The following is a 23,015-nucleotide window of genomic DNA, read 5'->3' on the forward strand; positions in this document are numbered from 1 at the left end:
CATCCTGGTGGAGACCGGAAGAAATGGAATCCAGTTAGTTGGATTTACCAAGGAAAAAGTCCCTTGAAAATGACGACAATGGCGACATCGTGTGGAATCTGTAGGAATTGCATGCAGGTCGATAATTAATTTTGTGCCCTTTTAACAACCCATGAAAGTGACGCATGGAAATAATTTTTAGCTTTCAGAGAGCAGTTTTTCTTGCGCTTTTCAATGAAACACACGATCTGTTATAGTCACAGCCGTGATTTAACCAGTTTTAGAAACTTCAGAGTGTTTTCTATCTACACATACTAATCATATGCATATACTATATTCCTGGCATGAGTAGCAGGACGCTGAAAAGTTGCGCGATTTTTAACAGAATGTTCGAAAAAGGAGGGGGTAGACTTAAGAGGTTATTAAGAAGCAGTACGGCTGGTTGGGTTGTGTATCGGAGGACGCATGACATTCAGCCTTCGTCTCTCCCGAGCCCGTACGGGAATTGTAGCAATGAGACAAGATAGTAGCTACTACAACAATTGGATACCACGAAATTGGGGAGAAAAAGGGGTAAAATTCACACAAAAAAAAGAAATTTGTGGAGTGGTTGAAAAACGAGTTTTAATGACTCCAACCTAAGTGTATGTACAATTCTGACTTCAACTGTATATCTAATGCATTGTCTCTAGAGCTGGAAGAGGGGGATGTGGTCTACATGTGTCTCCCCAAAGAGCATGTGTTGGCTGGTTCTTCTTGGTTGGCAACACCTTCAGTGGCTTCCTGCTCTTCCCTGTGTGAGAGATGTTATATTGAGCTCAACTTAAGAGTCAGGAGGTTAGAGCTTCCTAGACCAGGGGTGGGGCAACTGGCTGCTCACCTTTTGTGTTTAGGAGAGGTTAGCTTTAAAACTGCAACATTTTCTTTACGCCTAATGGCAAAATGTTTAGAATTGCAGGAAATTTACTCTTAACTTCTCTCCAGTCAAAATGTTTAGGTCGCAAGGTGGGGGGATCCCCCATCAGAATGTTGCTTAGGACCCCCAAAAGATTAGGGGCTCTGACTGCATATGTGGGTATGGATGTGAGCGTAAGCAGACCCACAGCACCCAAGGTAACCCTCATGGTGAGTTCAGAATGTTTGTGGCCCCCAACTCATCCAAGATCAATTGTTCTCATAACCATGAATAAAAGCATTAAGTATTTTTCCCTCTCACCATTGACAGTACTGTATCCTGATGCCATCATAAACATTTCAAAACTAGACCAAGTAACTGAATACTCATTATGGCATCAATGATTTTTACATATCTGATAGTTTTTTCTTAATTTGTTTACTGTGAAACACAGCACTGGCTTTGCAGTAATTAATTAGGTGAACTGTGCCTGTGAAAAATTGTAGTTAGATTCTCTGGTAATTTTGTACATTTTTTTGCCAGTAGTTCTGGCGAGCCAACTATCACTCCATTACTGCTGTGTCCACTGAGCTGCAACCTCATTGGATAATGCTGGGCAGGCCTCTTGCTAGCTGTCACTTAAATGGGAGGGGCTGAAGATCATTTGCTAGTGGGCTGGTCCACCTGTGGTGAAATGTAGGGAACATGGCACAGCTTTAAGGAAAATTACTTTTAAACTAGGGATTACAGCTAATTGAAGTAAGACAGTAATGACTTATTATGCATGTATGAACTACACTGACACAGCCGAAAATGAGGCATAAAAAGGAAATACTCAAATGTACCAGAGCATGTCTTTAAGAAGAAAGCTTCAATGTGCCTACCATCTCATATGAATTAAATGTTTGACAGTGCAGATAATTATTACCTACAAAGCAATAGTGACAAATGTACTCTAATCAATGAACAGTATTGCACAAGCATATTTGTATCATATTGGGTGAAAACCCACACAGAAGAGAAATTTCACAGACCAACATTTTATTGATGACTTCAGCTTGAAGGAGGGGCGGTTTCAGGATCAAATGATAAATAACAGTACGCAGGGTTGGACACTGTGCTGGACAAGTGCCTAAAGGCCTAGGACACTTAACATTCTAGAACACAGACAACTTCTAGAACTTTGCAGAGTAGAGTTCTAGAACATTCTAAAGCAGTAATTCTAGAACACCTCATTCTAGAATATTCTAGATTAGAAGTTTGCTGAGTCCTAGAAAACTGGCACGCGCTCAGTGGGAGTAGGTTGCTAGGTGGGGGTCCTTAATCTTCAGACTCTCCCGGGCTTCTGATGTCATCGATCTTCAAGATCATCTTAACCACCTGGGTGGCCAGAGAGATCTGCTGCTTTTTCCCATGCAGAGTCTCAATTACATGTTGCTGCTTCATGTCTAGGACAGAGAAAATAATCCACATCAATAACAATTACAGCTATATTAAAGATATAATGCTTCATATTAAGTGTTTACATGTAGCCCCTAGACAGGTGAAAACATTTAACATTGTGAATATTGGGTATAAACACAAAAGTGTACAGTTGACAAGTTGTGAGTCTGTCCTTACCATTGGTGTTGAGGTGCAGACAGTCGATGCCCAGGGCGGGGTTGTTCTCGGTGACCTGCCTGGCGCGGACCTCTGTCATGGTCTGGATGGAGTTAAGCCCGCTGTTTTCTGCCAGGGCCATGGGGATCACCTCCAGGGCATCAGCAAAAGCACGCATGGCATACTGCTCCAGGGACGGGCACTGCAGAGAGAGATGGTGGTATGAGCACATTGCTTTGTTTCAGAATCATCATCAGGCTATTACTGTTACTCCGGGGCACACTCTTGATGCAAGTCAAATACAAAGTTTTAATCTTTCACCTGGTGTGTGTGTGTGTGTGTACACACTACCTTGTCAGCAGCCTGGTTGACAGCGAGGGCACAGGAAATCTCAGAGGCTCCGCCCCCGTACACAACACGGTTGTCTCTGACCAGGTTACGGATGACACACAGTGCATCATGCAGCGCACGCTTAGCCTCCTCAATGATCTGACAGGGAAATGAAACAGTTAGTTCTGGGCTGCAATGAAAGCCTGTTCACTTAGGTACAGGAAGTGTCCATCCGTGACCTAAAGATACAGCTGATGAGGAATCACAGCTGTCTACATTAACTGATTATCAGTTGCCTCAGCATAATCTCTTAACAATCAACATTAGCAGACTACCAGTCCACCCACCATCTTGTTTCCTCCACGTATGAAGATGGTGACTGCCCTGGAGTTCTTGCACTCCTCGATGACCAGCATGCGGTCCTTGGTTGTGCCAAAGCAGATCTCCTTAACGACACCGGCTGAGCCCAGCTTCTCAGCGGTCAGCTCAGAGAACCGAGGCACGATGCGGCCCCCTGTCGCTATGGCAATCAGCTGAGGGAGGAGAAAACAGTGAGGTTAGCGATGCATAAATACTTTGGTGAACACCCTCCCCCCGATAACTTTTTGTAGGTAGATGGCAAAATGTCTGTATGTAGTTTGTGTGACGGTGCGCGTATCACCTCGATCTCAGGCCCTCCGACCCAGCGGATGGCAGGCAGTTCATTCTGCAGCAGCAGGTGGTTGGCCTCGTCATCAAAGCCCCACTGGCAGATGGCCAGGTTAGCGCCGGTATCTTTGATCTGGAAAAAGAAAAGAAAATAGTTAAAATATTACACTTGACACATTCATGTTATTTCACCAAACTCCACTATCTGTTTATTTTTATTTTTTTAAGTTTAGATCATATTCAATTAGATTCAAGGAGATGAGGGGAACTTCATATACACATATTTAAGTTGTCCAGACTGACTGGCTGGAATTAACTGTATGCAGCTGTGCTATAGAGAAATATGAAGTCCTAAAGTTTCTGTGACTGACCTGTTTGATCATCTCCAGGAACTTGTCCTTCTCATACTTCTGCAGGGCCTTGTATTCCTCCACACAGGTCACGTCCAGCTTGTGCTTGGTCTTGGGCTTAGGGGGCTCAAACGGGCAGGTCAGGATGGCCATCTTTGTGTCTTTCAGGAGCTGAGGGGAAAAGAGTACAGGCAATTACTGTACAAGATCATTTATCTGGCTAAACACAATTTTAAAAAGAGTGCTTCAGACTTAGATGGACAAAAAAAGAATACCCCTAAATCTACAGAAATCGTCAGCTCTCACAAGCCTAATTTAAGGTGAATGTCTTAAATGAGAGGCGAAACAGCCGTGGTGCTGTGTCCAGTCAATGTCAGACCACTCCACTGGGGACAGAGTGACTGGAGTAAGGGAGGGGAAGAGTTACTGATCCAGTCGGTCCTAGAGTTTACACTGGGTTGGATCTGAGGTGTGCTAACATGACCCTTGTTTGTATCAACTGTATGACTGGGTTTGGAACTTGAATAAGGTACCACTACCTTCTGATGAAGGTCATCTAGCCTAAACGTCAACGCAATTACATTAAACTACCTAAGCTGTGTGTGGTGTGTACCTTGGGCATCTGAGGGTGGCTGAACTCCTTGTCTACGATGACTCCCTTGATGAGCTGGGTATCCTCCAGCTTGCCTCCCACCTTGCCCTCCATCTTGATCAGCTCAAAGTCCACGTCCTTACGGTTCATGTCCGCCACAGTCAGGACGGCGTTCACTGCAATCTCCGCCATCTGTCTGTGGCAGCGGTTGATCCTGAGAAAGGAAAGATGGGGGAGAGAAATCTGTATGAGACCTTATGAAACCAAGGTTCACAAATAATAACTTAATCCTACTTTCCATACGGGCCAAATCAATTTGTGTATCATTCATGTTTGTGCAAAGACTGCATGGTTCCATTAAAATAAAAAATACAAGTAGACGTGCAAACAATAAAAAGGCATCCGCTAGCTGGACCATTAATGAAATTCTTGAAAGTTGCCATGACGACCACAAAATACTAACAGCCAGTGAGACTCACACTTTGGATCCCAGTGTGGTCATGGCAGTCTGGATGAGTGGCTCCGTGTTGCTGGGGTCGTATGGGTAGGTCTCGCTGATCTTGTCCAACTGCGCGATGGCGATCTTGGCGGCCTGGTCGTAACCGTCAGAGATACGGATGGGGTGGATGCCCCTGTCCAGCAGCTGTTCTGCCTCCTCCAGGAGAGCACCAGCCAGCACTGGAGGGGAGATAAGTTAGGATGAGTGTACCAATATGATTCTGCATTGATGAACACAATCTTATCATAGAAAGAATTGAGCATGGCTTTTAGAAATGATCAGATGTCTCATAAGATGCCCCATGTAAGATTAAGTTCCTAGATGAGAGAAGTGAGAAAGCCATGCTGCTGTATCCCGTCAATGCAACATTAATCCAGATTAGCGCCAAAAAAAGGAACCAGAAGAAGAGTACAATCCAATTTTCATAATAGGATAGCGATGCAAGAGATGACATTTGTTTATTTAGTAAGCTAATGAGTCAGACCAATCAGACTCAAATCTGTAGGGTCCCGTACCAACGACTCCGGTGGTCCCGTCTCCGATCTCGTCGTCCTGAGACTTGGAGAGCTCCACCATGAGCTTGGCGATCTGGTGGTCCACATCCATCATGCTGAGGATGGTAGCTCCGTCATTGGTGACGGTCACCTCTCCATCCCGGTCAACCATCATCTTGTCCAGACCTGTAGGAAGAGGAAGGGGGGAAAATCAAATGTACTACATGATGAATGTGTAGCTGTTACTGTGTTGAGTAATGAATGATTGGGCACACACCAATACTAGAAGTTACTTTATTGCTGTTTACAAATGTTGCTCCTGAGTGCCACAGCAGTCTAAGTCACTGCATCTCAGTGCTAGAGGCGTCACGACAGACCCTGGTTCGATTCCAGGCTGTATCACAACCGGCCGTGATTGGGAGTCCCATAGGGCAGCGGACAATTTGCCCAGTGTCGTTAGGGTTTGGCCATCATTGTAAATAAGGATGTTAACTGACTTGCTTAAATAAAATCGAATAAATAAGCTTCAGTGTGGCTGTGTTTGTTCGGGCTTACCGTTTGGTCCTAGAGAGGTCCTCAGCGTCGAGGCAACTGCCTTTGCTGCCATGATGTGAGACTGCACAACACAAAAGGACATTCGTGAATTTCTTCACTGAGGCTGGGATTCTGCAGGAGTCAAACTATAACCAAATAAAATCAAGATATCTCTGGGACCCACTGGCTAGATGGCCATGTCCGTGAAAATTAAATTGACGATCAAGATTCCTCGTTAATTGCCAAGAAGCAACTGCCAAATATTGTCAGCTGAGTTAGGCTATCCAACTAACTGTGTCGCTAAACTACTTTACCAACGTTACCTTGCTACGTCATGACTGCATGTGGCATGTAAAAAAATTATAATTGGACTTTATTCATCATAAGTGATAAACACAGAACTGTTGGTGGTATGTTATCTAGCGAATTCCATTGTGTATTTGACAACCAGCCGCGCCTCACTGTGGCGTCCTCAGAAAATAAGCACATGGGCAGACTAGCATGCAGTTGCTAGCTAGCCATATAAATAACGTTACAACTTTCTAGCTAGCAAGCAAACTTTTACAACATGAACTAAACATATGCATTGGCCCGTAATGTTATAATACAGCTAGCTTGCCAACTGTCTAGCTAAACAAGTGGGTCTGAAGTTGTTGTGCATTTGAAGTGTTCTGCATTTGCCTTGACAAGATCCTGACGCATGAATGAAGTGGCATGCTAGCTGACTTGCTAAATCCATTGTACCTTCAGTGCGTCAAGGCCCGATAAGCGAGTCTTCTTATCCTGATCCTTGATGATGATGAACGGCCGTCCATACTCATCGAATGCGAGTTGCCCCATAGCGGACATATTGCCCGAAAGACGGCGACACTTTAGAAGTGTCCACGGATTAAATTCAGACTTTCACCGGTGAAAAAGTGGAGTGTTGGTAGGCACCTGGTCACACTGGTCTGCTGGCGACTTCTAGAAGGATCTCGGGGCGGGGAGGGCGAGACCAAGTAGGAAAAGGGGGAAGTTGATACATCATTCAATTATTCGATTTTTTAAAACTATATTGTGAAGATATATTTCGTTTGCCTTTTCTACAATTACGTTTTGAGACAGATTTTGTGCATAAACGGCTTGAATTCATGAAATGTTTTAAAAATCACCAAAATTCCTCTCATCACGTTGTTGCCAAATCAGTTATTCTAGTCTCGCGATCTCACTCTTTTTACTATTGTCTTGTTTTCTCGCGCTTTAGATACATCGTTTGGTGCTGAAGTTAAGAAACCAGGGGTGATGAAAATACTAAAGAGAGTTTAAAAATTCAATGTATTAGCTTGATAATGTGCGTTGGGGTGAATACTTCACTTGAGTGAACTCACATGCAGCTACTTTTTCAGTATCACTGGTATTGTTTGGCTCATTGCATTGGCCATCCAGCCCAAATCGTCCAGAAAAGTCTTAAACGTTTGACTTGTGTCAGCTCCACCAAATGTTATGGATATACTGGCAAGACATGTCTCCCCGCCCTAACAATTGTCTACAAAGTGGAATGGCAAAGGCGGGTGTCTAGCTCCCGCTTATATTTTTGGGGGATTGGTGGATACATCTCATTATTGTAATTCACTTGAATATTCAATGTATTCTGTATTCAATGGGACCAAATAATTGATTAAAATACCCTGTTTTGCAATGAAGGTCTAAAGTAGCCTAAACAGCAGGGTAGCATCATGGTGTAGCCGGTGGACAGCTAGCTTCCCGTCCTCTGGGTACATTGACTTCAATACAAAACCTAGGAGGCTTTCTCAGGAGGCTTTCTCATCCGGAGGATGTCCTCCAACCTATCAGCATGAACTGACATGTTGTCCACCCAATCAAATGATCAGAGAATGAATCTAGTAATGAAAGCATAAACTACAGCTAGCTGGCACTGCAGTGCATAAAATGAGGTGAGTAGTTTTCTCAAAGTGTGAGAAAGACAATAGTTGAACAAATTAATTTCTTCCAAAAAGAAGGAGAAGCGAGATAGAGATTTTGTCATTTTTTTCTTCACTTTCAGTTTAATTGACTTAGCTAGCAAATGCAGCTAGCTAGTTTAGCCTACTCAAACAGAGGGATTATAGGTTAGCTAGAGTGCTATGACTATCCAACACAATACTGTAACTCTTCCAAGTCAAGGTAAACTTTTGGTTTTACAAATGTATTGCCACCGGGTCCCGCCGGTGTAAGTACTAAACGGCTTACTGACTGTACACTGTAACGTTACTGCATGATTGTGGCAGGTTTACTAACGGGTTAGTTCTATTAGCAATGTTGACTATAATGTTACTTTAGCCAATATGGTGACAATAATGTAGGCTATGTGTAGAAGCTATGATATGGTTTGGCTTGGAAAGGCTTTTTCACCTGGTCACATAGGGCTGGTGTGTTGTTCATTGAAGTTCTTAAGCGAAGGGAAGAGGTGAGCGCATAGATGTGAGAAGGAATACAATGTGGCTGCTATGAAAATGAACTGCGTTTACGTGTGATCAGGGGTTTATTCATTCTGCTGATTCTGTTGAAAAATGTTTCTTAAACGGAAGCAAATGGAACTAAAGAGGGATAAACAAACCTGAATTTGTCCAATAGAAACTATTGTGTGCAACTGTTGGACTAATGATTAAATCATAGACCAGCTAGATCCAGGAAAGTGTGCAAGGCAGTATTGAATGTGTCTGTCCATGTCTCTCATCTCACATTTTTATCTCGACCTGTGCGCGCACCTACGTTGTAAATTTTAATTCATAGGCTAGGTTGTAGAAACCCCATGATGGATATAGGTAAAATCAGAGTATCAAGTAGCCTAAACATATTGTTATTACATTGAACTGAGTGAATGGAATATGAATGACAAAAAAAATCGTCCTCCCTCATCTTAAACGGCACCGACCGCCACTGGACGCTATACTGCTAGCCTCATCATGTCATGAATAGGCCAATCCATAGCCATCTCAACAACTCTGATATAAAGTGTTTTTTCTCAAAGTTGCCGGGATGTCACGTGTCCTACTTATCAGTACACTCGTAACAACTTAAGCATTACGAAACTTATATTTGATCAAATAAGCCTCACATAGCAAATAAGACATTCATTTTTGTAAGGTCAACACCTCACAAAAACTCATTGTTTGGCGGGCGAAACAACGAAAAAACGCCACCTGCTGGAGGGAGACAGATTTTCTGCAGAGTTGGGCCTACTCTCTTCCTCTCTGGCTCCACTTAATAAACGATCTCTAGCGCCGTTACTGAGTTTAGTTTCTGGCCACTGTCTCGTGCTGGAAGACTAGCACTCGGGAGTTTTACTAGCAGACCAGTTGGATGATACGCGAATCTCATTGAGTTACAGAGAGCTGTTCTCCAAAGCATTCTCACATCAGAGAGAATAAGTTCGTGTTGTGTTATACGTTTGATAAATACATGGGCACAAATTCAAGTACATACACATAGTTCTGTACACTCATACATACAGGTTGTTCCTTGCTGGGGCGACAACGTGCCGTGCGTCAAACGTGACGTAACTTCCGGGTAAGTTTTGTAAGGCGTTGAACGTGTTCAGTTATGTATTTTCTACAATGTTAGAAAAGGAGTTCCACGGGGATCTGCAACTAACTTTTCAATTTTCCGATTGTGTATGTACGATAATGACATGCAGTCAGTCGTGGACCTTTTGAGGATTTAGATATTTTCTGAATTCACAGTTTTATTTGGTTGGTGTGTAGTCTGTTGAGATGGAAGGATCAGTGTCATGGATGATGTTTCTCAGTTTTCAATCCAGCATGTCGATGTCTGCAGAATGTTTTGTTGTTGACAGCGGTGACAATGTTGCCACAACAGTTATTATATATATATGATACAGTCACTGTAACAACTTGCTGCAACGTGAATTTACACTGACTGACTTATTTAATTCCCACTTGTCCAGCAGAATGCCTTGTGAGGTGAAGCCCCGGTTCCTGGTTCTGTACGGGTCTCAGAAAGGCCAGGCACAGTCCATAGCCGAGGGGATAGCTGATGAGGCTGAGGAGAGGGGACTGGTTGCTGACATCTACTGCTTGAGTGAAGGAGGGAAGGTAAAGTTGTCAAAATAGTGTTAACGTGCCCTGGCTTGTATTCCAATGCTGGCACAACACTGATGATTACAACACTGATGATTACATCACTGATGATTACAAAACGGATGATTACAACACTGATGATTACAACGCTGATGATTACATCACTGATGATTACAACACTGGTAAACTACTATCAAGCTGCTTAGGAACAAAACTAAGTCTGTATCATCGCATTTGTGGCAGAGTTGTTGTTACCACTGGTCTTTTCGGCTCTGGTATGAATACTGATCCTGTTTTGTCTCCCCCTCAGTTTAACTTGGAGAAGGAGAGTGAACCTGTGGTGTTTGTTGTGTCTACCACTGGGGATGGGGACCCACCAGACACGGCCCTGAAGTTTGTGAAGAACATAAAAAAAAAGACCCTGCCCAGCGATCACTATTCACACCTCTGCTATGCTCTTATAGGTAAGGAAGGAGTGTGTGCCTAATCTTGGTTAACCCAGAACTTCATTCTTGCGTAATTGGTCAGGTGCTCGATTAAGTTCCAGGTCCATACATGTTGAGAAAATAGATCAAGAGATACTAGAATGTGGAGTAGAACTGGAACGAGGAGCTCCACCCTCTCTCTTTGCAAGTTAGGCGCAAGTGTATGGGACAAATGTCCCCTCCCCTTTTGAAATTCGAAAGATGCTAACACCTGTGAAATTGGGATTTGTCCAAGTAACCAGTGATGAAAAACCCTGCTCGTTCTCAATTGGTGCGGCCATAGTATAAAGACAGTTCTACGGTACTATTTATGTTTAAATAGTCTGTCCACAGCAGATTAGGGTGTGCCTAAGACTAAAGGCCTAGTGCTGAGATTAATTGCTACTACTTTCGTCTTTATCTTATTTGATGGCTTTAAAATAACAGATTCATTGATACATTATGTGTGATGATCAATATATTGTTTTTGTCTGTGCTCCAGCTCTGGGTGATACAAACTATGAAAATTTCTGCAACTGTGGGAAGACTATTGATGGCCGTCTACAGGAACTTGGTGCTAAACATTTCTACGCAACAGGACATGCAGATGATGGTGTAGGGTAAGGCCCAAGGTCTTTTAATAGGGCAAATACATTTTTTTTTTACATGTTGATGTATGAGAAACACTCATCAAGTCCTGACACTGGTACCAATACAGACACACTTTGAATGTACTTTCCCCATTCATTTGTGGTATGTGACACATTACCTTTTGGATCCTTCACACTGCTTATCTCTGAGTTTGAGTGGACTTTGCTTTCTGTCCAGGCTCCAGTTGGCGGTGGTCTCTTAGTGGGTTTCCCATGTTAATACTTTAACTCTTAATCCAAACTGTGTGTGTGTGTCTAGGCTTGAGTTGGTGTTGGACCCCTGGCTTGAAGGACTCTGGGAGGCCATCAGAGGAGCGTTATCCAAGATGGCCACCCCTCAGCCTGAGAGGGATGGCCATGTAAGGGACCTGAGAGCATCGTTGAACGAAACACCCAAATTGTCAGTGACAGATGTCAAACTCCACCTCATGAGTCTTAAAGAATCAGAACCTCAGAGCTCTGGCTCACTCAGAACAGCAGCAGAGTCAGAGAGTACTAAGACTGAGCCCAAATCAGCTTCTCTGAATGTTACAGAAGCAGCCTCTGAGACAGGGAGTGCAGTTACTGATGTTAGACCAGTGTCATTGACCAGCAACAATAGGACTGCTCCTAAACTAGATGGTGTTGTCACTGATCCTGAGTCAGTGTTAGAGACACAGAGTGGAGCACCCTCTGCTGTTGTAGAGGCCTCTCTGACATGCTCCTTGCCTCCACTGTCTGAGTCTGTCCTCAATGTCCCTGCTCTGCCTCCAGCCTACCTGGATGTCACGCTCCAGGAAGCCACCATAGAAGAAGAGGTGGGTTGTGGTAATACTGGGTTCTTTTGGCACTATGACATTGTTTACATCTCATTTATATTTGTTTGAGTTCTAACATCACCAGCCACACTTTCCATACCCCCCCAGACCAGTGCTCCGGTCAGTAAGGAAACCCTACACGAGGTTCCGATCTCCAGGGCAGTCCAGTTGACCAGAGATGACTCGGCTAAAACAGCCCTTCTGATAGAGCTGGACATCTCAGTGAGTGGCAGGCGTTTCTTACTATATACACTGAGTTTACAAAACATGAATGACTCCTTCCTAATATTGAGTTGCACCCTCCACTTTTTCCCAAAGCAGCCTCAATTTGTCGGGGCATGGACTCTACAGGGCGTCGAAAGCGTTCCACAGGGATGCTGGTCCATGTTGACTCCAATGCTTCCAACAGTTGTGTCAAGTTGGTTGGATGCCCTTTTTGGGTGTTGGACCATTCTTGATACACACGGAAAACTGTTGATAGTGAAAAACCCAGCAGCATTGCAGTTCTTGACACAAACCGGTGCACATGTCACCTACTACCATACCCTGTTCAAAGCCACTTAAATCTTTTATCTTCCCCATTGACTCTCTGAATGGCACACATACACAATCCATATCTCAATTATCTCAAGGCTTAAAATCCTTCTCTAAGCTGTCTCCTCCCCTTCATCTATACAGATTGAAGTGGATTTAACAAGTGACATCAATAAGGGATCATAGCTTTCACCTGGATTCACCTGGTCAGTTTATGTCATGGAAAGAGCAGGTGTCCTTAATATTTTGTACACTTAGTGTAGTTTCATGCAGAGACCAAATATATTGGTCAGTAGTTCAAAATTATGGTTAAACTAGTTTCTTTACTCCGTCCTTTCCTCTGTGTACCTAGGCCTATCCGATGGCCTACCAGCCTGGGGACTCGCTTGACGTTCTCTGCCCAAACAGAGCCTCTGAGGTGGGGGAGCTTCTCCAGAGACTCTGCCTGCAGGACCAGAGGAGCCACCGTGTCCAGCTCTCACTGCGCAAAGACACCAAGAAGAAAGGTATGCTGTTCTCTCTTGTCATACACATGACAGGGACATTGTGTGTTTATAGTCTCACATTCAGTACCAGTCAAAAGTTTGGACATCTACCTTTTTCTTTATTTTTACTATTTTCTACATTGTAGAATAATAGTGAAGACATCAAAACTACATATATAATCATGTAGTAACCAAAAAAGTGTTAAACAAATGAAAATATATTTTAGATTTTAGATTCTTCAAAGTAGCCACCCTTTGCCTTGATGACAGCTTTGCACACTCTTGGTATTCTCTCAACCAGCTTCACCTGGAATGCTTTTTCAACAGTCTTGAGGGAGTTCGCACATATGCTAAGCACTTGTTGGTTGCATCCCAAACCACCTCAATTGGGTTGAGGTCGGTGATTGTGGAGGCAAAGTCATCTGATGCAGCATTCCATCACTCTCCTTGGTCAAATAGCCCTTACACAGCCTGGAGGTATGTTGGGTCATTGTCCCGTTGAAAAACAAATGATAGTCCCACTAAGCGCAAACCAGATGGAATGGCTTATTGCTGCAGAATGCTGTGGTAGCCATGCTGGTTAAGCGTGCCTTGAATTCTAAATACATCACAGACACTTTCACCAGCAAAGCACCCCAACGCCATTACACCACCACCTCCATGCTTCACGGTGGAAACCACACATGTGGAGATCATACTTTCACCTACTCTGCGCCTCACAAAGACTTGGCGGTGGAACCAAAAATCTCAAATTTGGACTCATCAGACCAAAGGACAGATTTCCACCGGTCTAATGTCCATTGCTCGTGTGTCTTGGCCCAAGCAAGTATCTTCTCATTGGTGTCCTTTAGTAGTGGTTTCTTTGCAGCAATTCGACTGTGAAGGGCAGATTCACACAGTCTCCTCTGAACAGTTGATGTTGAGATGTGTCTGTTACTTGAGCTCTGTGAAGCATTTATTTGGGCTGTAATTTTTGAGGCTGGTAACTAATGAACTTATCCTCTGCAGCAGAGGTACCACTGGGCCTTCCTTTCCTGTGCGGTCCTCATGAGAGCCAGTTTCATCATAGCGCTTGGTGGTTTTTGCGACTGCACTTGAAGAAACGGTCTTGAAATTTTCCGCAGTGACTGACCTTCATGTCTTAAATTAATGCTGGACTGTCATTTCTCTTTGCTTATTTGAGCTGTTCTTGCCATAATATAGACTTGGTCTTTTACCAAATAGGGCTGTATACCACCCCTACCTTGTCACAACACAACTGATTGGCTCAAACGCATTAAGAAGGAAATAAATTACAAAATAAACTTTTTAACAAGGCACACCTGTTAATTGAAATGCATTCCAGGTGACTACCTCATGAAGCTGTTTGAGAGAATGCCAAGTGTGCAAAGCTGTCATCAAGGTATAGGGTGGCTATTTGAAAAATCTCAAATACAGTGGGGAGAACAAGTATTTGATACACTGCTGATTTTGCAGGTTTTCCTACTTATAAAGCATGTAAGAGGTCTGTCATTTTTATCATAGGTACACTTCAACTGTGAGAGACGGAATCTAAAACAAAAATCCAGAAAATCACATTGTATGATTTTTAAGTAATTAATTAGCATTTTATTGCATGACATAAGTATTTGATACATCAGAAAAGCATAACTTAATATTTGGTACAGAAACCTTTGTTTGCAATTACAGAGATCATACGTTTCCTGTAGTTCTTGACCAGGTTTGCACACACTGCAGCAGGGATTTTGGCACACTCCTCCATACAGACCTTCTCCAGATCCTTCAGGTTTCGGGGCTGTCGCTGGGTAATACGGACTTTCAGCTCCCTCCAAAGATTTTCTATTGGGTTCAGGTCTGGAGACTGGCTAGGCCACTCCAGGACCTTGAGATGCTTCTTACAGAGCCACTCCTTAGTTGCCCTGGCTGTGTGTTTCGGGTTGTTGTCATGCTGGAAGACCCAGCCACGACCCATCTTCAATGCTCTTACTGAGGGAAGGAGGTTGTTGGCCAAGATCTCGCGATACATGGCCCCATCCATCCTCCCCTCAATACGGTGCAGTCGTCCTATCCCCTTTGCAGAAAAGCATCCCCAAAGAGTGATGTTTCCACCTCCATGCTTCACGGTTGGGATGGTGTTCTTGGGTTTGTACTCATCCTTCTTCTTCCTCCAAACACCACGAGTGGAGTTTAGACCAAAAATCTCTATTTCTGTCTCATCACACCACATGACCTTCTCCCATTCCTCCTCTGGATCATCCAGATGGTCATTGGCAACTTCAGACGGGCCTGGACATGCGCTGGCTTGAGCAGGGGGACCTTGCGTGTGCTGCAGGATTTTAATAATGACGGCGTAGTGTGTTACTAATGGTTTTCTTTGAGACTGTGGTCCCAGCTCTCTTCAGGTCATTGACCAGGTCCTGCTGTGTAGTTCTGGGCTGATCCCTCACCTTCCTCATGATCATTGATGCCCCACGAGGTGAGATATTGCATGGAGCCCCAGACCGAGGGTGATTGACCGTCATCTTTAACTTCGTCCATTTTCTAATAATTGCGCCAACAGTTGTTACCTTCTCACCAAGCTGCTTGCCTATTGTCCTATAGCCCATCCCAGCCTTGTGCAGGTCTACAATTTTATCCCTGATTTCCTTACACAGCTCTCTGGTCTTGGCCATTGTGGAGAGGTTGGAGTCTGTTTGATTGAGTGTGTGGTCAGGTGTCTTTTATACAGGTAACGAGTTCAAAAAGTGCAGTTAATACAGGTAATGAGTGGAGAACAGGAGGGCTTCTTAAAGAAAAACTAACAGGTCTGTGAGAGATGGAATTCTTACTGGTTGGTAGGTGATCAAATACTTATGTCATGCAATAAAATGCTAATTAATTACTTAAAAATCATACAATGTGATTTTCTGGATTTTTGTTTTAGATTCTGTCTCTCACAGTTGAAGTGTACCTATGATAAAAATGACAGACCTCTACATGCTTTGTAAGTAGGAAAACCTGCAAAATCAGCAGTGTATCAAATACTGGTTCTCCCCACTGTATATATTTGATTTGTTTAACACCATATGTGTCATTTCATAGTTTTGTTGTTTTCACTATTATTCTACAATGTATAAAATAGTAAAATAAAGGAAAAACCCTGGAATGAATAGGTGTGTCCAAACTTTTGACTGGTAATGTTTGTGTGTACAGTTGTGGCCAAAAGTTGAGAATGACACAACTATACATTTTCACAAAGTCTGCAGCCTCAGTGTCTTTAGATATTTTTGTCAGATGTTACTATGGAATACTGAAGTATAATTACAAGCATTTCATAAGTGTCAAAGGCTTTTATTGACAATTACATGAAGTTGATGCAAAGAGTCAATATTTGCAGTGTTGACCCTTCTTTTTCAAGACCTCTGCAATCCACCCTGGCATGCTGTCAATTAACTTCTGGGCCACATCCTAACTGATGGCAGTCCATTCTTGCATAAACAATGCTTGGAGTTTGTCAGAATTTGTGAGTTTTTGTTTGGCCACCCGCCTCTTGAGGATTGACCACAAGTTCTCAATGGGATTAAGGTCTGGGGGGTTTCCTGGCTATGGACCCAAAAAATATCGATGTTTTGTTTCCCAAGCCACTTAGTTATCACATTTGCCTTATGGCAAGGTGCTCCATCATGCTGGAAAAGGCATTGTTCGTCACCAAACTGTTCCTGGGTGGTTGGGAGAAGTTGCTCTCGGAGGATGTGTTGGTACCATTCTTTATTCATGGCTGTGTTCTTAGGCAAAATTGTGAGTGAGCCCACTCCCTTGGCTGAGAAGCAACCCCACACATGAATGGGCTCAGAATGCTTTACTGTTGGCATGACACAGGACTGATGGTAGCGCTCACCTTGTCTTCTCCGGACAAGCTTTTTTCCGGATGCCCCAAACAATCGGAAAGGGGATTCATCAGAGAAAATGACTTTACCCCAGCCCTCAGTCTGTCGCTGATGTTTTTCCTGAAGAGAAGTGGCTTCTTTGCTGCCCTTCTTGACACCAGGCCATCCTCCAAAAGTCTTTGCCTCACTGTGCGTGCAGATGAACTCACACCTGCCTGCTGCCATTCCTGAGCAAGCTCTGTACTGGTGGTGCCCCGATCCCGCAGCTGAATCAACATTAGGAGACTATCCTGGCGCTTGCTGGACTTGGGTGCCCTGAAGCCTTCTTCACAACAATTGAAGCGCTCTCCTTGAAGTTCATGATGATCTCATAAATGGTTGATTTAGGTGCAATCTTAATGGCAGCAATATCCTTGCCTGTGAAGCCCTTTTTGTGCAAAGCAATGATGACAGCACGTGTTTCCTTGCAGGTAACCATGGTTGACAGAGGAAGAACAATGATTCCAAGCACCACCCTCCTATTGAAGCTTCCAGTCTGCTATTCGAACTCCATCAGTATGACAGAGTGATCTCCAGCCTTGTCCTCGTCAACACTCGCATCTGTGTTAACCATAGAATCACTTACATGATGTCAGCTGGTCCTTTTGTGGCAGGGCTGAAATGCAGTGGAAATGTTTTTTGGGATTCAGTTAATTTGCATGGAAAAGAGAGACTTTGCAATTAATTGCAATTCATCTGATCACTCTTCATAACATTCTGGAGTATATGCAAATTGCCATCATACAAACTGAGGCAGCAGACTGTGAAAATTAATATTTGTGTAATTCTCAAAACTTTTGTCCATGACTGTATATGTATGTACATAGGCCACGACTGTATATGTATGCATGTATGTATACATGTTTATGTAGGTAGGTACGTACAGTTGAAGTCGGAAGTTTACATACACCTTAGCCAAATACATTTAAACTCAGTTTTTCACAATTCCTGACCTTTAATCCTAGTAAAAATTCCCTGTATTTGGTCAGTTAGGATCTCCACTTTATTTTAAGAATGTGAAATTTCTGAATAATAGTAGAGAGAATTATTTATTTCAGCTTTTATTTCTTTCATCACATTCCCAGTGGGTCAGACGTTTACATACACTCAATTAGTATTTGGTAGCATTGCCTTTAATTTGTTTAATTTGGGTCAAACGTTTTGGGTAGCCTTCCACAAGCTTCCCACAATAAGTTGGTTGAATTTTGTCCCATTCCTCCTGACAGAGCTGGTGTAACTGAGTCAAGTTTGTAGGCCTTCTTGTTCACACACACCTTTTCAGTTCTGCCCACACATTTTCTATAGGATTGAGGTCAGGGCTTTGTGATGGCCACTCCAATACCTTGACTTTGTTGTCCTTAAGCCATTTCTTAAGTCATTTGGTCATTGTCCATTTGGAAGACCCATTTGCGACCAAGCTTTAACTTCCTGACTGATGTCTTGAGATGTAGCTTCAATATATCCACATAATTTTCCTTTCTCATGACGCCATCTATTTTGGGAAGTGCACCAGTCCCTTCTGCAGCAAAGCACCCCCACAACATGATGCTGCCACCCCCGTGCTTCACGATTGGGATGGTGTTCTTCGGCTTGCAAGCCTCTCCCTTTTTCCTCCCAACATAACGATAGTCATTATGGCCAAACAGTTCTCTTTTTGTTTCATCAGACCAGAGGACATTTGTCCAAAAGTACTATCTTAGTCCCCATGTGCAGTTGCAAACAGTAGTCTGGCTTTTTTTTATGGTGGTTTTGGAGCAGTGGCTTCTTCCTTGCTGAGCGGCCTTTCAGGTTATGTCGATATAGGATTAGTTTTACTGTGGATATAGATACTTTTGTACCTGTTTCCTCCAGCATCTTCACATGGTCCTTTTCTGTTGTTCTGGGATAGATTTGCACTTTTCGCACCAAAGTACGTTCATCTCTAGGAGACAGAACGCGTCTCCTTCCTGAGCGGTATGACGGCTGCGTGGTCCCATGGTGTGTGTATACTTGCGTACTATTGTTTGTACAGATGAACATGGTACCTTCAGGCGTTTGGAAATTGCTCCCAAGAATGAACCGGACTTGTGGAGGTCTACAATTTTCTTCTGAGGTCTTGGCTGATTTCTTTTGATTTTCCCATGATGTCAAGCAAAGTGGCACTGAGTTTGAAGGTAGGCCTTGAAATACATCCACAGGTACACCTCCATTTGACTCAAATGATGTCAATTAGCCTATCAGAAGCTTCTAAAACCATGACGTCCTTTTCTGACATTTTCCAAGCTGTTTAGAGGCACAGTCAACTTAGTGTATGTAAACTTCTAACCCACTGGAATTGTGATAGTGAAATAATCTGTAAACAATTGTTGGAAAAATGACTTGTGTCATGTGTAACTGATGTGAAATGGCTAGCTAGTTAGCGGTGGTGCGCGCTAATTGCGTTTCAATCGGTGACGTCACTCGCTTTGAGACCTTGAAGTAGTGGTTCCCCTCTGCAAGGGCCGCGGCTTTTGTGGAGCGATGGGTAACGATGCTTCGTGGGTGTCAGTTGTTGATGTGTGCAGAGGGTCCCTTGTTCGAGCCCGGGAATGGGCGAGGGAACGGACTAAAGTTAAACTGTTACACATGCACGAAGTAGATGTCCTAACTGACTTGCCAAAACTGTAGTTTGTTAACAAGTTATTTGTGGAGTGGTTGAAAAACGAGTTTTACTGACTCCAACCTAAGTGTATGTAAACCTCCGACTTCAATTGTGTGTGTGTGCGCACACATTTAAATATATATATTTATGCGTGTGTGTCATTGCGATTTAGTCATGACATTTAAACTATATAAAACTGCATGGATGTAAAGTTGATTGTGTTTTTTCCCCTCCAGCTGCTCATCTCCCCTCCTACATCCCAGAGAACAGCACTCTAACCTACATGCTCACCTGGAGTCTGGAGCTCAGGACTGTCCCTAAGAAGGTCCCTTCTGCTTTCACGCTCTATACCTGAACTACTCAGTTCAGAACCCAAACCTGACTGTGAAAGGCTACTGCACTGCAGTAGGACAAAGACTCTCTTTAGTCTAGCTTCTATGGAGCATGTTTGGCAGACGCCTACGGTAGCAGGGTTGGCAGGTACAGTAGGCTGCAGGAATGTAGCCTGTGTGCCAGCCTGCCTCTGCCAACTTTTCATTGTCTTGTTTGACAAGGTGACAATGTAACATTGTTGAATGCAGAAACAACCTGACTCGTAGGCCAGATGTAACTGTGTGAAATCTATTTTGTATTGTGTGTATGGGGCGGTTTTCTGGACACACATTAAGTGAAATCCTGGACTGAAAAACGATTTAAAAAATATATATATATATATATATAATTTTTAGTCTAGAATTAGGCTTAATCTATCTGATACTATTATCTTCTTTTCTTTCTCTCTCTTTCTCTCACTTTCTCTCTCCCCCCCGCCCCCCCTCCAGGCATTTCTTCGTTCCCTGGTAGAGTGTACAGAAGACAGTGGCGAGAGGAGGAGACTACAGGAGCTGTGTAGTAAACAGGGATCAGCCGACTACAACCTCTATGTCAGAGACCCCTGCCTCGGACTACTGGACCTGCTCAGGGCTTTTCCTGCCTGCCAACCCCCTCTCAGTCTTCTCATAGGTCAGAACTCACTCCCTCTCCTGTCAGTCATAATGTTTGAGCTAATCAGAGTGCGTTGATTTACATGTCACAAAACATGGCTCTAGTTTCTAATGATCACCAATACAGGCAGGTACTGCTGTTTCTCTCTCCAGCAGAGGGCGGTATAGCCTCAGTAAATGCTGGTTCAGTCAAATTGTATGTAGTGTTTTCCCCTTCTTCACTCTCTTTTCTTTTTAAATTTTTTTTTTTTTACTCCACTTGGGTTTTTCATACATTTTACTGAATCCCAAATGACCAACCCAATGTTTCTGCATTGCTTCAATCAAGTTGTTATCTGTGACTTCAAAAAGGACATTTTTACAAGGCATATTCTTATTCTTGTGAACCACCAGTGCTTCCTGACTCACCATTTGGTCGCCCATGACATGGAGAACTGTTGGCTTGCAGACAGTCTGGCATTATAGTCTCTCATGGCATAAGGCCTAGAATTGCTCTGATGATGACTTGTGTAGATTTTGTTTTAGCCTATGGGAAAGGGCATTTATATCAGATGCAATCTAATATTCATAAAAAATGCGTTGCCTGGAACTGTTATTTGTCCTATTTGCACTTGTACTTTGCAGTGTCCTCCCTCTAAAGAGCTGTGTCACAGCTTAATATCCAATGTCAAAGTTATTTTGGGCCCTTTTGCTAACTGCAGCACCTTTCCAGTAGTGGAACCGAGCAATGCAGAAATCTGGCCATTTGTAAATGGGGACATAAGTACGGCTGGTGAAGAATGTGCTGGTGGAAGCGTTTTGAGGCCACCAGCTGTTGCTGGGGTCCTGTCATTGACTGTCCTACATTTGACAGAGACAGAGCTACAGAGCTGTGGAGGGCAGGGCAGGCCAGGGGTTAACGATCACTACTGCTCTGACAGTGTCTGTGTTAACACATTTACTGGCCACTCCCCATTTAGCTTCACTGAGTGAGTTTAAAAGCTTTGCGCCTAATCATTCGCTAGCTACAGATGCTGTGGAATGTAAAGGTTGGATAAATAGTTGATTTGTAATAGTTATCCACTTTGGGGTTATGCCTTCTCATTGTGACTCCTGTGCAATGGCCAAAAGCCTGAAGGAACAGATTTTGTTTTGATTTTTTTTACAACAAAAAATGAGCTGTCACTCTTGGTGTCAAAATTCTCACACTACTACAAAATATTAAAGGAATATCTTGTGATATGCATCAGATTCCTTCTCCCAGTGATGTATAAATTGTCCCCCAGTTGTGACATGTTGTCATAGTCAGTGATCGAAAGTCAGCTGTCAACTCCGAGGTATGGCCGAGCTGTAGACAAACGGAAAGGGAATGACACTGTTAATGGGCATGTTAAACCTGCCACTGAGGAAATGGGGATGGCAGAGAGTGATATCATTCCAGTGGTGCCTGGGGGTGCTGGGTACCACATTTCTCAGTGATATACCCGGAGTTGTTTACTGTAGAAGAGAGAAGGGCTTAGTTAGTCCAGCTGTTTTGATTCTTTCTCTCTCTCTGCGTCTCTCTGACACTGTCTTTCTCTCTTCTTTCTGTCCATCTGTTTGGGTTACCTTAGGGTTGAAGGGAAAAGCATTTTCATATTTGGCAGAACTCATAGAGCTGGTGCATATGGTGTAATGTAAATTACGCTCTCTACTTGAGTGGGTTTGAGGGTATTTTAGCAGATGAAAACTGATAAATATTTGACCCTTCCCTAACCGCTGATATTACTCATTTTAGTATACAATTTAACTCAAAACTATTTTCCTGCACCATATTCCTGAGGCCTCATGGCCAGACACCAAATTACCCAAAAAGAGGGCACCTTTACAGCTGACATTGAAATAAGGTGGACTAGCTCCATCCCCCAGGCACCAGATCTGCACTCTAGGGATCTCACAAGTGTATAACTTTTAGATTTAATGAATACAGAAGTATGCCCTAAAATGAACCTGTGTGTGCACTGAGAAAATAGGACTTAGTAGCTTCCTCCTCCCATTCCTCCATTCTTAGTGAACTAGATGGAAACATCAGACAGGGATAGTGATATACATTACCGGTCAAAGGGTTTAGAACCCCTACTCATTCAAAAAAAAATCTTTATTTGGACTATTTTCTACATTGTAGAATAATAGAAAATACATCACAACTATGAAATAACACGTATGCAATCATGTAGTAACAAAAAGTGTTAAACAAATCAAAATATATATTTTATTCTTCAAATAGTCACCCATTCTATCAACCAGCTTCATGAGGTAGTCACCTGGAATGCATTTCAATAAACAGGTGTGCCTTAAGTTAATTTGTGGAATTTCTTCCTTAATGCATTTGAGCCAATCAGTTGTGTTGTGACATGGTAGGGGGGTTTACAGAAGATAGCCCTATTTGGTAAAATACCAAGTCCATATTATGGCAAGAACAGCTCAAATAAGCAAAGTGTAAGATGGCGCCGAAGAAGAAGGCAGACATTTTACGTGCCCCAGCCCATTGTTTTTTTGTTCGTTTATATGCACTGTTTGTTATTTTTGTACTTATTTTGTACATAATGTTGCCGCTACC

At 43.2% G+C, this 23,015-nt stretch overlaps 2 protein-coding genes across 3 annotated transcripts in view; one reads left to right on the forward strand and one right to left on the reverse strand.

The window, feature by feature from the left end:
- Positions 1 to 1,898: 1,898 nt before the first annotated feature.
- On the reverse strand, positions 1,899 to 7,459 carry LOC139420338 (chaperonin containing TCP1, subunit 5 (epsilon)). Its single transcript, XM_071170331.1, has 11 exons — positions 6,665 to 7,459; positions 5,942 to 6,002; positions 5,408 to 5,572; positions 4,873 to 5,071; positions 4,415 to 4,607; positions 3,823 to 3,972; positions 3,465 to 3,584; positions 3,151 to 3,336; positions 2,825 to 2,962; positions 2,495 to 2,675; positions 1,899 to 2,322 (listed from the first exon to the last, which is right to left on the reverse strand). The coding sequence occupies exons 1-11, from the start codon at positions 6,767 to 6,769 to the stop codon at positions 2,195 to 2,197; spliced, it is 1,626 nt and encodes a 541-aa protein (XP_071026432.1). The 5' UTR covers positions 6,770 to 7,459; the 3' UTR covers positions 1,899 to 2,194.
- Positions 7,460 to 9,460: 2,001 nt separating this feature from the next.
- The window catches only part of LOC139420339 (5-methyltetrahydrofolate-homocysteine methyltransferase reductase), a 38,206-nt gene continuing 24,651 nt past the window's right edge, over positions 9,461 to 23,015 (forward strand). The window contains exons 1-9 of one of the 2 annotated variants that reach the window (XM_071170333.1): positions 9,461 to 9,573; positions 9,870 to 10,014; positions 10,310 to 10,463; positions 10,966 to 11,083; positions 11,373 to 11,910; positions 12,019 to 12,132; positions 12,797 to 12,950; positions 19,691 to 19,779; positions 20,276 to 20,456. In XM_071170333.1, coding sequence (XP_071026434.1) covers positions 9,871 to 10,014; positions 10,310 to 10,463; positions 10,966 to 11,083; positions 11,373 to 11,910; positions 12,019 to 12,132; positions 12,797 to 12,950; positions 19,691 to 19,779; positions 20,276 to 20,456 — 1,492 coding nt within the window. In that variant the 5' untranslated portion in view covers positions 9,461 to 9,573; position 9,870. Of the gene's footprint in view, positions 9,574 to 9,866; positions 10,015 to 10,309; positions 10,464 to 10,965; positions 11,084 to 11,372; positions 11,911 to 12,018; positions 12,133 to 12,796; positions 12,951 to 19,690; positions 19,780 to 20,275; positions 20,457 to 23,015 lie in introns of both variants that reach the window. The other variant, XM_071170332.1, reaches the window with a different exon arrangement.

This window comes from Oncorhynchus clarkii, chromosome 11 (assembly GCF_045791955.1).
Source record: "Oncorhynchus clarkii lewisi isolate Uvic-CL-2024 chromosome 11, UVic_Ocla_1.0, whole genome shotgun sequence".
NCBI classification, from domain to species: Eukaryota; Metazoa; Chordata; class Actinopteri; order Salmoniformes; family Salmonidae; genus Oncorhynchus; species Oncorhynchus clarkii.